This window comes from Erpetoichthys calabaricus, chromosome 9 (genome assembly GCF_900747795.2).
Source record: "Erpetoichthys calabaricus chromosome 9, fErpCal1.3, whole genome shotgun sequence".
NCBI classification, from domain to species: Eukaryota; Metazoa; Chordata; class Cladistia; order Polypteriformes; family Polypteridae; genus Erpetoichthys; species Erpetoichthys calabaricus.
Window position 1 is genome coordinate 96,915,591 of NC_041402.2, and position 17,346 is coordinate 96,932,936.

Genomic DNA, 17,346 nt, shown 5'->3' on the forward strand with positions numbered 1-17,346 from the left:
ATATATATATATATTATATATATATATATATATATATATATATAAAATATATGCGTATATATATAATATATATACACATATATTATATATACATATATATATATAATATATACTGTATACACATTCGTATACCGGCGAAGTACTGCTTTTAAATTTTTATTAAGAAGAAAAGAAAACCTTTTAAAATTGAGGGAAAATATACCAATAACAGTTTGTTAAGGATCTGGTTTTTTTTGTAAAGCTGCGTTCACTCGAGTGATCACTTCGAGATGACTTGCTGGCTAACCATAAGCGTTACCTGGTAGGTAACCACCCATACAATCAGATTGTGAATCAGCCTACGAATGCCGTTAATGTAATTACCCCGATCTACATGCTGTCAAATAAACGAACCACACGCCATGGCGCAATTTTAGGGGCTTAGCCTCTAGCGCTGACGTCCGAGGTTCGATTCCCGTAAGGGAGTGAAGTGAGCGCTGGTTTTAAAGTACTGCTTTTAAATTTTTATTAAGAAGAAAAGAAAACCTTTTTAAATTAAGTCTTAAAAAGAGCTGTAATGATATTGACAATAAGCTACGCAAACCCACCAAGACATGCAATCGTTTAAATCAAGGCGCGAGTCGAAAAACACCATCCCATAATATTAGTTAACGATTAACACATTTCTATATGTATTGTAAGCATACAATACAACTGATAATATGTTGCGCTTATTTATGTGGTGTACTGACATTTTTGCACGTTTAACGGCTGAAATCTAACGTGGTTTGTGCCCTTCAGAATGAAAATAGTTTGCATTTACCTTTTTAATAAAAGGCGAGCTTTTAAGCCCGAGAAATCACCCCGTAAATGCACACGTTTAATTGCACATGTGTTAATATGTATGCTTACACAGTATTAAAAGACACTCAACAAGTACACAGTATTAAAAGACAGTCAACAATTAACGTCATTTACCTTCGTTCCCGCGTTTGACTTGTGCTGTAAATCTCTTCCTCGTTTTCAGTTCACGTGATTACATAGGAGGCGTAATGCGTGATGACGCAATACGTGACTCCGCCTCCTCCATTAGAGTATATGGACAAAAAACAGGTTCCAGTTATGACCATTACACGTAGAATTTCGAAATGAAACCTGCCTAACTTTTGTAAGTAAGCTGTAAGGAATGAGCCTGCCAAATTTCAGCCTTCTACCTACACGGGAAGTTGGAGAATTAGTGATGAGTCAGTCAGTCAAACAGGTTCCAGTTATGACCATTACGCGTAGAATTTCGAAATGAAACCTGCCTAACTTTTGTAAGTAAGCTGTAAGGAATGAGCCTGCCAAATTTCAGCCTTCTACCTACACGGGAAGTTGGAGAATTAGTGATGAGTGAGTCAGTCAGTCAGTCAGTCAGTGAGGGCTTTGCCTTTTATTAGTATAGATTCACTGCTTTGTTTAGTAATTTGTGACTGCTATGTTGCTATGTCATTTTTTACTGTACAGTTGCTGCATAATTCTGCACCAGTGGGATTAGCAAAACATATGTTTTAATGTAATGAGAGGTATAATGACAGGAAATTAAAAATACAAACTAGATCAAACCTGATTTTTTTTAAGTTTTTGCCCTCTAAACTTAATAGCCCTATATATTCTGAAGGAAATAACATAAGTGACCGTTTATCGAGATGTTACAATTCACCTGTAGTTACTGTAACAGCTCTGTTCCAATGCACTTCAAATGTAAAATTTTACCATAATCATGCCAGGATAGTAGGTTGGAAATCAAATTACAGTGATCCCTCGCTATATCGCGCTTTGCCTTTCGCGGCTTCACTCTATCGCGGATTTTATATGTAAGCATATTTAAATATATATCACGGATTTTTTGCTGGTTCGCGGATTTCTGAGGACAATGGGTCTTTTAATTTCTGGTACATGCTTCCTCAGTTGGTTTGCCCAGTTGATTTCATACAAGGGACGCTATTGGCAGATGGCTGAGAAGCTACCCAACTTACTTTTCTCAATCTCTCTCTTGCGCTGACTTTCTCTGATCCTGACGTAGGGGGTGTGAGCAGGGGGGCTGTTCGCACACCTAGACGATATGGACGCTCGTCTAAAAATGCTGAAAGATTATCTTCACGTTGCTACCTTCTGTGTGCAGCTGCTTCGTGAAGCGACATGCTGCACGGTGCTTCGCATACTTAAAAGCTCAAAGGGCACGTATTGATTTTTGACTTTGTTTTTCTCTGTCTCTCTCTCTCTCTCTCTCTCCCTGCTCCTGACGGAGGGGGGTGTGAGCTGCCGCCTTCAACAGCTTTGTACCGGCGGTGCTTCGCATACTTAAAAGCCAAACAGCCCTATTGATTTGTTTGCTTTCCTCTCTTGCCTGAAGAAGGGGCCTGAGTTGCCTCAAAAGCTTGCATATTGTAATCTTTTTAGTTAGCCAATAAAAGGTGTCATTTTGCTTGGCTTTTCTCTACTCTCTGTTTCTGACAGTCTGTGCTCCTGACACGCACTCCTTTGAAGAGGAAGATATGTTTGCATTCTTTTAATTGTGAGACAGAGCTGTCATCTCTGTCTTGTCATGGAGCACAGTTTAAACTTTTGAAAAAGAGACAAATGCTTGTTTGCAGTGTTTGAATAATGTTCCTGTCTCTCGACAACCTCCTGTGTTTCTGCGCAAATCTGTGACCCAAGCATGACAATATAAAAATAACCATATAAACATATGGTTTCTACTTCGCGGATTTTCTTATTTCGCGGGTGGCTCTGGAACGCAACCCCCGCGATGGAGGAGGGATTACTGTATATATTTTTGTATGCTTGTGGTAGCATTATTTTTGGCAACAACAAAGAAAGATAGGATAATAAATTAAGAGTAAAGATATATGACAATGTTGATGCTGATACTAAATACAGTGATAAAGTCTTTGATTTATCAATTTATTTTTAATATTTCAGTCCTTTGCAGAAAAAGCTTGCATATTATGCTTACCCTAATGCTTTCAACATTTTACTTTAATACATTCCAAACTGCATTTTAGTCAGTCATATAAAATCTGTTATAATTAGGTTAGAACCCTGGTTGGCAAGAGAGGGTATGGATACAAGCAAGACTGGTAATGTGAAAAAGGCATAATTAATCAAGACAAAACAATATTTTCTTACCATCTCATAAGTTTGCATTGCCAGCTGTACTTTGTCATCACCAAACTCCTTGCATTTGGCATATGCCTCCTGAATTTGTCGCAATAGGGAAAGTTTTTGCTCCGAGGACAGGGTTCGAGCATTTGTAGTGTATTCAGTTGCCAAAGAATCAATTTCACTTTTCAAGTCTACAATTAATAAGACATTATTAAAGATATAACGTGTAGAATTGTAAACATGAACATACAAGTTCTAGTTAAAAAAATAAAAACATGAACAAGCTGACAGTCTAAAAATGAATAGTTCACCTTCTGTTCTCTGGTCTAAATCTCTCATAAGCTGAAAATTCCTTTGAAGTTCAAAAGGCAAATTTTCAATACCTAAGAAAGAAAACATAATAGAATATTTCAACATCAATGGCTGATGAAAGCAAAAATGGCTGGAGATTATCACAGCAAGTACAGTAAATGGAACTTGCCACAGCACTATGCAAAATTGAGAAGTATGTTTAACGAATTAAAAATTTATGTACAATCTTTTGTTTGTCTGTTCTTTATGCAGCTTTGTTGTTCAAGCTAAAAACTTTAAATTCTCACCCCAAGTGAGGATTGTTTACATTAAACTTTCAACTTTATAATCATGTAGGATTTTGCAAAAAAAAAAAAATTACAATGCAGATAAAAAAAAATATTACAATATCGACAGAGAAACAGCAACACTCAATTTCTGATGGTGTTGTGCTGATTAGTGTGTTTGCTTTTCAACCATGAAATCCAGGTTTGAATCAGACTCATTAAACTTTCTCTATAATCAACCGCTTCTTTCACTACTTTGGTCATAGCCATTAATCATATGGTCTCATGAGTTACTTACTACAATTTGGTGTACCAGAACCAGACTAAAAAGTTTTATTACATATGAATAGCATTTACCATTTACTAGGGCTGGGTGATATACAGAACATTTACTAATACCAACAATAAGAACCTCCCACTGAACTAAATTTGCCAATATGATTATGTACTTCAATAAGGTATTCACTTAAAAATACTACAGTGTCCAGTCCCAGTTGTAATATCCAGTTACATGATTTCCAGCCCTCGCTGGGCATGAGATGACGTAAGTGCTTATGCAGAACCCAGTCAGGCAGGCATGAGCGGGATTTAAATGAATATTTGCTTTGTGTCTAAATAGGATACTGTGTTAATTGTTTAGTTATATTTTGCGTTCAACAAACAGGATAATAAGCAAACAAAAGTCAAATGTAAAATCTGACTAGAAAACATTACTGCAACTATGTGTAACACAAGCAGCTTGTTTCCTCACTTGAAAGCACAATCATGTTGTGGAATGCGAACAGTGTGCAGCCAAAAAAAAAGAGAGAAATAGAAACTGACAAGGGCACGCATGGCCAAAGTGACTTCCAAAAGCACCAGTCTTTAACGCAAGCATTCGCTAATACCACTCAATATGCAAAACATTTACGCAGATGAAACAACATAGTGCTATTATTTATTTCATTTTGGTAGTTCACAAAGGACGTAAAACATTAATTTTCTGGTTTTTTGGCAGTAAATCAGGAAACTTAAACAATTTGAAACTATTTTTTTCACAAAATGTATATTATTTCTAGAATAATTTTATTGAAAAGTTATAAGATGTGAGACACCTAGATTTAGTTGCATTTCGTAAATATTCAGTCTGTTATTTACAAATTTAAATATGCACTGCGCAGCATGTTAAAATGTTCCATAAAAGTTAAATAAACATTACTGTTTGTATTTCCACACACTATGACATTGAGATGAGGTGTGTGCAGCCTTATGTTTTAAATATGCATAAAAATTAATCTTTTAGCATTATCAAGTAATACAAATGTTTAGATATCTGGGTGCCATAACAACTAAATACTGTTAAATATGTTGCATTTTTTAAAAAGTTGTTAAAACAGTATTGTTAATTTATCATTATTAATTTAAATGTGTTAAATTACTGCGGTGGGTTGGCGCCCTGCCCGGGATTGGTTCCTGCCTTACGCCCTGTGTTGGCTGGGATTTGCTCCAGCGGACCCCCATGACCCTGTGTTCAGATTCAGCGGGTTGGAAAATGGATGGATGGATGTGTTAAATTACTGCAATATTTATTTCAGGTCATACTGTTCAGCCTGAGCTTTTACCTTTACTCTTTTCTCAACTGGCTAATGCCACAAAACCCAACTAGCACATACATATACACACAAAAATAAATAACTGCAAAAAAAAAAAAAAAAACTAAACAAAGAAATTTCTGGAATTTGAGTTTGAGGACTACTATAGAGGCTGAAAAAGAAGAGCATTAGCGAAGAAAGTTAGCCATGTCCTAAAGAACAGCTGGGCATATACTCAATGTTATTGTTTCATCTTTCAGATCATATAAAGCCTGTTTTAGCCAATAAAAATTGGTAGGCAAAGCAGAATTCTTCAATCTAAGTAAAATTTGTTGTTGAGCAAGCAATGTGAAAAAAACTCAGAATTTTCCAATAATATTTGAGCTGCCTATTCCACCTGGAATAATTCCAAAAATTCAATCAGTCAATGAGGGTCTAATACTGTTTTACAGGTATTAAAAGAATTTAGGACTTCCATAAGCGTACAAGCCTACACATATTCACAAAGCAGATGGCTGCTCTTTCATGCTTAAGCAGCTACTAAACAGTTTGTGGGTTTCTGCTACTCCTTGAAAGCATCCATGTATATAGTTTGTAACACATACAAAACAGCCTGGAGTAGTTTGGACTACACAGTAAATTATGTGATTTTGTCCTTGCTCATAAGTGCAGATTTGCATATGCAAAAATTATGACTAGAATCTTAGAACATTTTCATATCTAGTTCATTTGGTGTATTTATTTTAAATATTGTTGTAATTTACTTAAAAGTCCAGTATGTTCAAGTAGATGCGAACTAGTCAATCACACTTATTTGTGAACCAAAACAACAGGACCTGAAGAGGTTTGCATGGGGTATGAATACATAAGACCAATTTAACTACAGGAAATACTGTGCATTACAGGTAAAATTATGCAAGCTGTGGTAGTCATGCTAAACACTCGCTTTTGGTAATTAAGAAATTTATTTCACAACTTAATGTGTGAAAGATTAACACGAAGCATTAAAAAAAATTAAAAGGTAAAAATATGCACACAGGTACAAATAATACACAATCTGTGTAAAATAACTCAATTACCTGTCAATCACAGTATGCCTAACACCGGATACATGCCCCTCAAGCACGTGATCATATGGCAGTTGAAAAGGTATATTAAAAAAAAAAAAAAAAAAAAAATGGGGGTACATTTACTTGTGATCATATTGATTAAAGACAGTGTTAAGAAATCAACAGAATTTCTCTAGGAGACCAAAGATCAAACACCCTAATCTTACACAATGAAATTAATGCACACAGGTGGGGTGTCCTCTCAATGTAATTGCTTTTCTGATCAGGGAGGCAAAATAACTTTTGACATATGTAATAAATGTGAATCATGCATTCCAAAATTAACATTTTTAAGAAATAATTATAGGAGTTAAAGATAGCAGACACGTGACTTGAGATAACCTAATTTGAGCTGGTGACTGCTGGGGAGTAAATACACAACATTACATAGTTAAATGACACTCACCAGCCATGTCTTCTGTCTTAAAACTTAAACATATCATCGTATGTCTTCTGCAGAGCTTGCCCATTTGAAATGTGTTCTTTTTGTACCTTGCATACTCCCCCCCCCCCCCCCCCCCCAAGTATTTTAAAGTCATTCGATAATAGATGTTTTGCTCTCAAAGCTGTGTTTAGTAAATAAACCAAATAATTACAGAAAAAAACATTGGTGCCCAAACACAACTGCTGTCAACCCTCAGTGATATTTTTTAAGGAAAGAAAATGTTTTTGCCCAGTGAAAGAAGTCCACAATATGGGCATGGGATGTTTATTGATATGTTTAGTTCCCTGACAATTTGCACTGAAATGCAACCAAACTAACTGGAAATTGAAACAAACATCATCTCCTAATTTGGAACAAACCAAATGGAATAGGAGTGTGAGAATGCCTTTAGAGATTAATGTTTTGTCTACAGGAAATTTTAGTAACTGTACATAATAACTAAAGGTGGTAGTTCATAAAACTGAGGTATAACACAAAAAGCAAGTTATCTAACTTGTAGGCAATGAAAAATGTTTTTTTAAACAAACTGAATGTGTCATACTATTATTGGAATGATTCAAAAGCGCACATATTTTCAAAGCAGAAATATAGATGGAACTCTGGAAGGGTCTGACCGCTTTTAAAATTTGGATCTAAGAAGCAGTGATTTCCTAATTTATTTAAACTACAAAAGCAAAGTTAAAAATACATCCACATTTTTAAAAAATAGATAGATAGATAGATAGATAGATAGATAGATAGATAGATAGATAGATAGATAGATACTTTATTAATCCCAGAGGGAAATTCACATACTCCAGCAGCAAAAAATATTAAATTAAAGAGTAATAAAAAATGCAGGTAAAAAACAGACAATAACTTGAATAACGTTCAACGTTTACCCCCTCTGCTGGAATTGAAGAGTCGCATAGTTTGGGGGAGGAATGATCTTCTCAGTCTAAAATGGCTCTATCCATGCAGTATATACCAATAAAAATGAAAGAAATGCAAAAGGTTTGTAATAAAATTATTTGGAACTACATTAATTCATCATACTAGTGAGACATGCACAATATAATGCGTCAGTTGCAAACTTATCTGGCATAATGACATTTTGCTTGAATAAATTTGTAAAGTTCTGCATAGTAAGTTCATAATATGTGACTCTGTGAGACATAGTAAAATTTAACTGTCCAAATTTGCACTACTGTACACTATTATTTACATAAAATATACTTTTACTAACATTTATCTTAAAATACAGCATGGTATGGTATTTTACTCTTTTATGTAATACACCTGGAAGTAAACAGGCAATGTTTGAATTGCACACTAGTATTTATTACTCATAATATGAAACCTTCCATTCAAAATTTCTCTTCCAAATCCCTGAAAAAATATTACTGTGCTAAGTAATGGTATATGGTTCAACTGCAAAGACAAAGATGAGAAAAAGAACATACCTGATTTACAATATGTCTAACATGTGAGTGGGTACAATTTGTATAAGTGAAGGACACAGCATGTAAGCATAACGATCTTACAGACTGAAATGCACAAAATTAGGACCAATCTAACTCTATGGAGTGCAGCAAAGAAATGATTTCATTCTACTCTATCAATGGCCCATTCTGCATCCAGAGATCATAGTGCTTCTGAATGATCTGACATCTGGTGAATGCAGCAAGTATTGCAGGAGGAGGTGTACATAGTTCAAGAAATATTAGTGCTCAGACTCAGGCAAAACTTGTGCGTTACAGAAATACTACATCTAATTTTCCCAAAACACTGTTTGCTGTCAGGTTTTAATCATATTTAGCCAATACTTTATTTTGAAGAATTTATACTCATGTATTTTGTGCACATGACTAACAGCAATAGTTTGTCTCTACCTAAAGGTTAGCAGAAATGTCAAACCATCACTGAGGCAAGAAAGACCACTACTACAGTAGGTACAATTAAATTTCATTGTGTGGCAGCTTGATTTGATGAATCCAGGGAAAGGTTTGTTTTGTCAAAAAGTACAAAAAAAAAAAAAAAAAGTTTGCAAAAGAGAAATACAAGGAATGGAACAGGCGAAAACGGAGGGCGAGCTTAGTGCACCTTAGGCTGATGTGGTGTCCACAAAAAAAAGGGACGCTCAATGCGAATTTTCAATAATTAAGATTAAATGCTATCAAACCGTTTCATACAAAATGACACAAGAACCATTAAAATTCTCTGTGAAAGATGTATAATTTATTTTTAAATTACAGGATTTTAAGTATGAATAAAACAATAATAGTAACGTTAATGAAATAAATAATATTTTAGAAAGGGCATGGCCTGCTTCTGTACGTGACGGTTTTTTTTCCCCCACAGACAAACATACGCAGTTTAGTTTTCACTGACGACACTGAAGTAGCTTAGTATTACTGAATGTGGGTTTCAAGTATGAGGTACTCCGTGGACGTGCATATTACCCAGGGGTTGGTTCTCATCTTGTGCCCAGTTCTACTAGAACTGTCATACATTCCCTATTATACAGAATTGGATAAGCAAGTTTGAAAGTCGGTGGATAATAATAAACTGATTTATATGACAGCTAAAAAGGATTAACAACAGGTAAACATTCTTGATAACTGATTTAAATCTAAACTACACAAAACGCTAAAACTCTAAAAGCTATTACGTCCGGATTCATATTACACTTGTATATATTTTTAACTTTTAGCGTAATTTCAACAGACACGGAATGCAGGTACTATATGAGCGGAGTCCGATTTATATTTATATTACTATATTGAAAGATGGCGCTACTTTTGTAAACATTTCGCAGAATACACGACATGCTAAATACTAGATCACGGATGCACTTTGCTGGTTGTTTATGCATTGTTAGGAGTGTAATCTTTTTAGTTAGCCAATAAAAGGTGTCATTTTGCTTGAGTTGACTGTACTAATTTAAATTGTACTTTTTTCTGTACTCTCAGAGAACTCCGTTATTTTTTTTTAAACCCTTCTACTGCTTTTTTTCTGCAGAAAGCAGACTCTTTTCAACAAGTAGTGTTTTCATTTGCTCACACGTTACTATTTTTTTACTCATTTTTCTAATCGTTTGCTTTAATTGTACTCAGACAGCCGCAACTGTTATCTATTATCAAGATGGCATTACGCAAAAACAACCACTCTCGCATCAGAAACAACCATTCGGTTTGTTATTTTCGGGAATAATCGATGTATCGCCAAATACATTTACTCGGGGAAAAAATAAAGTCCTTATAATAACCTAAATAAATGGTGTTATGCATATATAAATCTATTCGCATTCCGTGGGCTTCAGATATATTAAACCGAAATATATACATATATATGAGTAATATAAATCATTATTTCTTGTATACTTAATAATGCCTATTTCCTTCACTTACTGTCCAAATAATGCTCTAAATACATGCCAGCCGCCATCTTGATTTCATCAAAATACAAAGCCACTTCCGCCGTCTCTACGTGTAGAGGCGGAACAAGCGTGCTAATCACGCTGACGAGGGCGATTTGGAGTCGAAGAGTCTTCGGTTTCCTCTAATTATTATTTGTTAATTGGTGATCTGAGTAGAGACGGATTATGCTGTATTATTTTAGTAAATATGTATTTCTACTCTTTAGAGACTGTAATTGATTTTAATGGCAAAAAGGAAAACGTTACCAACACTGAAATAATGTGTTGACCAGGCACATATCACTTGCTAAGCAATCGCTAATTAGTGTTTTACTCATTTAACTTGCGTTTCGTCCAAATAAAGTGACTTTTGAGTATTATTATTAAATATAACTACGTACTTTGTTGACACCTCCCATTGAACATAAAAATGGGGACTTCCTCGCAATGGACGTTTAGTGAAATTAACAATATACGGGACAGTCGAGTTCTTAGCCTTGAAGCATCGCTGCACGATAAATTTACTACACTTCCTTTAAACCGCTTCCGAAAGCAAGCTGCCGATTGTTTTTCTTCCTACGTTTTGTTACGTAGCTTTAATTTGATTGGGTGTTTAAAACGCATCTCTCCGCGGTAGTGGTTAAATGATAACGTCATTTTACTCGCGCGAGATTATAGATTACTTTCTCGGCGCGTTCTGTTCAAAAATTTGTTCCTGGAGGATCAACGCGGGCTTTGTTAGAAACGTAAGTAATTATATGTAAAAAGTTGGAGGTAAACATTTAGTTTTGTAAGTGTGTTGAATATGAACTTTCCTAAATGAAAACAGAGTGGAAATATTCACGTTTGGTTGGCTACAAATGGTTTATGTTGGATTAATTTGCCTGTACGATAATCAAATGATAGCATGCCTTAGGTTATTTGTAAAATCAGTCCTGCAGTTAATTTGACTTTTATGTAAAGACATTGTCTGGTAGATTATCGATACTTTTGAAACCGCAGAAATGTTGTAAAACCGTTTATTGTAACTTAAAAGAGGTGTAAGGAAGCTAAAGCCTTTTTTATCATTCCCATATTGGCAATGGCCATGTATTATTTTTTAATTTTGTTTGTACTGTAGTTGTAGTTTCTTTCATTTGGTCTTGTAAATGTGTATAGTTAAGGTTTATGAAACAAATATACTATCTTTTTATGCAGTCCTGTGAGGCAGAAGTGTCCCCCCAAAAAAGTAATCTTATCGGGGTGTATATATATTTGCACGTACAGTAAGCGAAGCCCAAAGGATGGTTTACTAAATTAACAGAATGGTAATATGTAGCTCTGAAACTGTTCTGAGAATTGTCTCATCAACTGGAGTTTAGGAGAAGTTAGAAAGGAAAACTATGTTTTGGCTTTGCCAGCATATCATTTTGTTGGGGTACCCCTTGACCGTGTGTTTTTGCTTCTGCAATTCCCTGAAAGAAGAGCCCAGAATACGAGGTATTTTAAATGGCCAAATGTTGCCACGGCATTTCGAATTTGGGTGCCAGTGCAAAAAAGATTTCCTGGGAAGTGGAGGGTGGCCAGTTATAGTATTTCGAAGAAAGTGGGCCAACTATCCTAAATGGCAGAATGATCCAGCCACTAGGCATGGAGTTATTTGATACTGTAAGTTACTTTTTTTTTTTTTTAACATGAGCAACTTTTTTTTTTTTTTTTTTTAAACCCCTGTTCTGGTCCCTTCTTTTTGTGACATTGACTAAGTCAAGTCTGCTGTATTTATTGAGAACATTTACCACAACTACAAGTTCACCACCTTTTAAAAGTTTACAATAAAAAACAAATTCAATAAAAACACAGTACAGTACATAGAAGCTCTAAACAAATAAAATCACATAAATACATACAAGTGCATAACCAAAAAACTATACACATCATTTATACTTAAGTATAGACACATTTTAAGAATAATCCCTTACTCTGCACAAAAGGCCAGTGAATAAAAATGTTTTCTGATTAGATTTAAAACTATAAATTCAGAGAGATCTCAGATTTCATAAGGCAGAGTGTTCCAAAGCCTCTTGGCCACTGCCACAAAAGCAGTCACCTGTTAGCTTCCTAACTAAAGTGAAGATGGACTAGTGGATGTTCTTACTATCCATCCATCCATTGTCCAACCCGCTGAATCCGAACACAGGGTCACGGGGGTCTGCTGGAGCCAATCCCAGCCAACACAGGGCACAAGGCAGGAAACAATCCTGGGCAGGGTGCCAACCCACCGCAGGACACACACAAACACACCCACACACCAAGCACACACTAGGGCCAATTTAGAATTTCCAATCCACCTAACCTGCATGTCTTTGGACTGTGGGAGGAAACCGGAGCACCCGGAGGAAACCCACGCAGACACGGGGAGAACATGCAAACTCCACGCAGGGAGGACCCGGGAAGTGAACCCGGGTCCCCAGGTCACCCAACTGCGAGGCAGCAGCGCTACCCACTGCGCCACCGTGCCGCCATGTTCTTACTATTGTACAACTATTTATCTGTTGCTTTACTCCGCTTCCTACTTCACCACAATACCATTAGTTGGATTAGACCACTCAGAATAAGTAACTTTTTTTTTTTTTATTGATTAGCACATGGAAATAAGAATTTCACTGTACTCTGTATGTGTGATAACAATGACCCTATAAATATTGTGTCTCTGATGAACTGTCTGTTTTCATTTAATTTTGAAAATACATACTAACTTTGTCATCCGCGATGTATCAGTTTCAAAGCTTATACATGGTGATTCCTTTTTATTTTATTTTTTTTAGGGGAAAAATGTTTGATTTTGTCATTCCACTGTCTGTGCCTGACTTGGCGAAAAGTGGAGGAATCAATCAATATGTGGTTCAAGATGTTGCTTCTGTGCAGCAGCTCAAAAGTCAAGTCCACAGTGAGTTACCTTTACTTCTATTTATTTTATTTTTGGGTCTTGTGTTCATTCTTAGCTACTTTGTTTCAAGAGACATTTATTTAGTTCTCAGATGTGTTTTTTTGTTGACTTTTCTGTTTCTGTATCAGATGTTTTAGGAGTTCTACTTTTTTACTCCCTTCTATTGGCTTTTTAAGGTTTTCGAGTTGCTTTGAAGAGTAAAGGTCCTAGATGCATTCTAGATAGCTTTGATACACCTTACAGTGTTCTTTGGTAAGTAAACCCTTTAAAAATGTTTTGCACATAGAATTTTCTTGTTTATCACGTAATACTGTACTTTATTCATCTCAAAGAATGGCAATGATCACTAAAACTAATTGATCACTACAGGCATTTGGCTTCCAAGGTCAAAAGATCTTTATTTAGCTTTTTTTTTTTTCTTCATTATTTTCCAGGCACAGTTTGAATGCTCAATATAGCAGACTGACTCTGAACCTTTCCTTTTTACAATTTGTTTACTACAGAATATGTTTAGTTTTGTTGCCTGTATATCTCCTTCAATTATGAAAATGTATATGAAAAATAGGAGGTTAAGTTTATTTAACATGAATGCACACTGTCCTTAAAGTCTGTAGGTTATCTAGGTAAGGTTTGGAAACATTGTGTTTAACTTATTTTTGTTTGTCTAATGAGATGTTTCTGCATTTTTGTTGAAACTATGACTTTAGACATTGACTCATAATTTGAGAGGAAAAATGCTGCCTATATTACATTCGCATAAGTTGTTACAAAATATTCAGAAATAATATGTTGCATCCAGAATCGGGTGCACTAGGTTGCCAATGACAGTGTTTTTTATTTTATCAACTTGCAATTGTAAGAAATCTTTGCAAATTAAGTTTGTCCACAAGTTGCTTTGTCATATCTGACATGTTATAAAATATATGTATTTGAATTTGTACATTTGCAAGTAATTAGTGATCAGAAACATTTCATAAATGTGGTCGCTGGCCTCCCATTTGTTATTTCAGAATACCTCTAAAGCCACTCATTTAAATTTATAAGGAATAAGGAAGTGATTGAATGTTTGCTATTACTTATGTCTGTGTATTTCTCTCAAATTCTCTCTACATTAGAATTGACCATAATCTTGTGGAACCAGATGTTTTTCTCGAATGAGGAACCTTAATCTGAAGCTTAATGATTAATTTATATACTGTATCTTAGAGGTTGTGCTGCATGCCCTTAAATAAATGTTGAAAAGGAAAAAGCATGTAGGCAGGTGTTGTAGGAGTTATCAGGCAATAAGTAGAAATGCTTACATTTTGACAGTTCAGATGAAATGTGTGCTTAGATTAATACGACAAGGGTGTCGTCAATATAACTTCAAAAGAAATGATTCCATTAACCCCCCCACCGTTCATTTCTTGTTGTGTCATTTGTGTGACTAATTGTTAAGTGTTGTATGCAATGTGAAAGGCAGGCATTATGGTTATGCGCATTGAGCTTTTTGAAACCAAACATTTTTCAGGCTTATACAGAAATATACTATTTATTACAAACTTACCAGTGCACACTACAGATGTATAAGAAAGGCTGTATATGCTAAATGCACCTGACATTACGCACTAAAGGGGAACATCTTTTAAATTTTCCTGTCATACTAGCTTCACCCATTTGGATACTGCTTCATTCATAACAAGTGGTTATCAGAAATGTACTATGGCATTTTTGCTTTGTACCCTCCCCCACCTAACCTATTGTCTATAGGGATGAGCGAAAGCTTTAGATTACTCCAAAATTTCGACCTCTGATTTTCAACAGATCTACACATTTTAGGGCCTCCGATACCAAAAACATTGATATCTCAATGGTGTGTGTATGTCTGTCTATCAGTTTCTTGAGGACGGTCTAGTGCTAAAATGGATGGACAGAAAAATACCAGCTCGAAACTTAAGCCTGTTATAAGACGATCTGCTAATTAACCCTCAGACGCCATAATTCTGCAGTTACGAATTCTTGTCAATTGCTATCATAATGACCTATTTTATGATCAGAAAGATCAGCATCAGAGTGATAAATTACTGGAATGTTATTCAGTAGTTTGCGTAACTTGGTTCCCAGGGTGCAAAGCTTAATGACGCTCACGTCCTTTTTTTGTATTTTAAATCATTGATGCTATATTTTACACACCCTGCAAGTTTGAAAATCTTCATACCAGGGCTCCAGACAGTTACTAAAATGGTTGCAAATGCAACTAAAATAAGCTTTGGTACAGGAATGTGTTAAAAATGAAGGCCTATAATTTGAGCGCTTATGAGATTTTATCCAAGTGCATTGTGCCATTGTGGGCATTCTTTTGAGTTAAAGTTAACAAAGCAATTGTAATAAACATCACCTGCATGTCTTTTTTTTTTTTTTTTATGTGAATAATTGTAAACCTACTTTTGTTCACTCCTGTACAGTACTGTATATGTAAAAGGTGTGTCTCATCACTAAACTGGGAAATTTGTATTGTCTTCCATTGCACAGCTGTCTCCATGTATAACGGCAACATAAAATCGCTGAAGCAAAGAGGTGTGATCAGAGCCACTGTAGCCAGGAAGAAAAAAAAAACACTCCCAGAAGCACATACTACACACCACTATGCAGGGAGTCTGCTTTAACAAAACATTCTGGGTGACCCTTTGTGTTTTAAACTCCAAATACTGTTTCTTCCAATTACTATTTGAAGTCTCTTCAGCTTTTTGTTTAGACATGGTTAAAATGGGGGGGGTTCAGCATGTACAATTTTATAGTGTACAACTTTGTTCGAAACTTGTTTAAATCGGGTTGGTAATTGATTTTAAGATTTGTTTAATTGTATTTTGAATTTCGATCTTTGTATGAGCGATCATGTGAAAATCTGTGAGCCACGCTCCTAAAATATTTGAGCGGTGACTTAAACACTCCGCTTAGGCTATATCTATATTGCCACATTTTCATTTAAAAGCAAGTGATTTTACATGAAAATGATCTCCAACCACACTAACAATTTCTGCATTATTTACAAAAGTATCCTGTTCCATTTTTAAACGTCTAAAAGCTCATAATGTTGACCTTCACCTACACAGCGTATGTATTATCGGCGGCAAACGCTTTGAAATGTTCAGATTCTCTCGTGCTTTGTGCAATTTCAAACTATGAATGTAGACAGGACTTTGAAAGTGTGTTCACAGAACAGAAAAAGAAAAATTCTTTAACTGGAGTGAATTGTCCCCTTGTCATGTTAATGCCTTGATTACAGTTGAAGTGAGTCTTTAGAACTGCCATGCTTGTCCTGACATTAAATAAAAACAAAGCAAATGTAAAGTGACACTGAAAGTGCTTAGCTCTATGTTCATTCATAAGATGATGAATTGTAAGCAGTCCACTGCAATAAGAATGAATTTTGTACTAAAGTACATTTTGTAAAACTAATTCCATAAATTAAGCCTGTATCGCCACTTTATTGCTCTGTGGTTTTCTGTCTCTCTAAGTCTTGTATTATTGTCAGCTCGGCAGCATTCTACACCCATCCACCTCCAGCGCCTTGTTGTTGCTTTTGCTAGAAAATGAACAGAAATTAAATTCTTACTGAACAGATTAAGTAATAAACATTTTAGAGGCTGTCAACAGAGGAATTTACAATTTGATTTTCACTATGCTCTGAATTATTTATTTATTTTTTTATTTTTTTTTAACCATAAAGCATCTTCACTTGCCTCAGGATTTATGACAAAACTGTAGCGACCAGGAAGTAATTTGCTTTTCACACACGTATTCAGCATTTCAACTTTACAAAACGCAATTTACATACATACAGGTAAACTGCACAGTAAGTGCCATGGAAAGCATGTTTGGTTTTTTTATATGTCCACTATGTTGGAGAATTTGTTTTTCTTTCATGAAGAGTGACTTATCAGGTAATGAGTTCTAATGTGCAGGATCCAATTAGGGAAGGGCCACGAAATAAGCACACAACAATCACACTGCAAGTGGAGTATAGTTTTCAGCAAACCATGTTTGTCTGTCCATATTGAAATGCTGTGCTTTGTTTTCAGAAGCATACATCTTTTTCTAAAAACTTCGTTTTCAAGGGTCGAAAACATAAACAAATATGCGTACATGGCATTGGAGGGAACATTATCTGTCACACAAGTAAACTGAGATCCGCATTCCATAAACCCCAGGAAT

At 35.4% G+C, this 17,346-nt stretch overlaps 2 protein-coding genes across 9 annotated transcripts in view; one reads left to right on the plus strand and one right to left on the minus strand.

Moving 5' to 3' along the window:
* ing4 (inhibitor of growth family, member 4) overlaps positions 1-10,312 on the minus strand; it is a 49,204-nt gene extending 38,892 nt beyond the window's left edge. For all 6 annotated transcript variants that reach the window (XM_028809994.2, XM_028809993.2, XM_051931744.1 and 3 more), the window contains exons 1-3: positions 10,219-10,312; positions 3,438-3,509; positions 3,151-3,317 (exon numbers count right to left, since the gene is read on the minus strand). In XM_028809994.2, coding sequence (XP_028665827.1) covers positions 3,151-3,317; positions 3,438-3,509; positions 10,219-10,255 — 276 coding nt within the window. In that variant the 5' untranslated portion in view covers positions 10,256-10,312. The remainder of the gene's footprint in view (positions 1-3,150; positions 3,318-3,437; positions 3,510-10,218) is intronic.
* Positions 10,313-10,328: 16 nt separating this feature from the next.
* The window catches only part of ncapd2 (non-SMC condensin I complex, subunit D2), a 100,945-nt gene continuing 93,927 nt past the window's right edge, over positions 10,329-17,346 (plus strand). For 2 of the 3 annotated variants that reach the window (XM_028809988.2, XM_051931699.1), the window contains exons 1-3: positions 10,364-10,972; positions 13,031-13,152; positions 13,329-13,404. In XM_028809988.2, the coding sequence (XP_028665821.2) occupies positions 13,038-13,152; positions 13,329-13,404 (191 nt within the window). In that variant the 5' untranslated portion in view covers positions 10,364-10,972; positions 13,031-13,037. The other variant, XM_051931698.1, reaches the window with a different exon arrangement.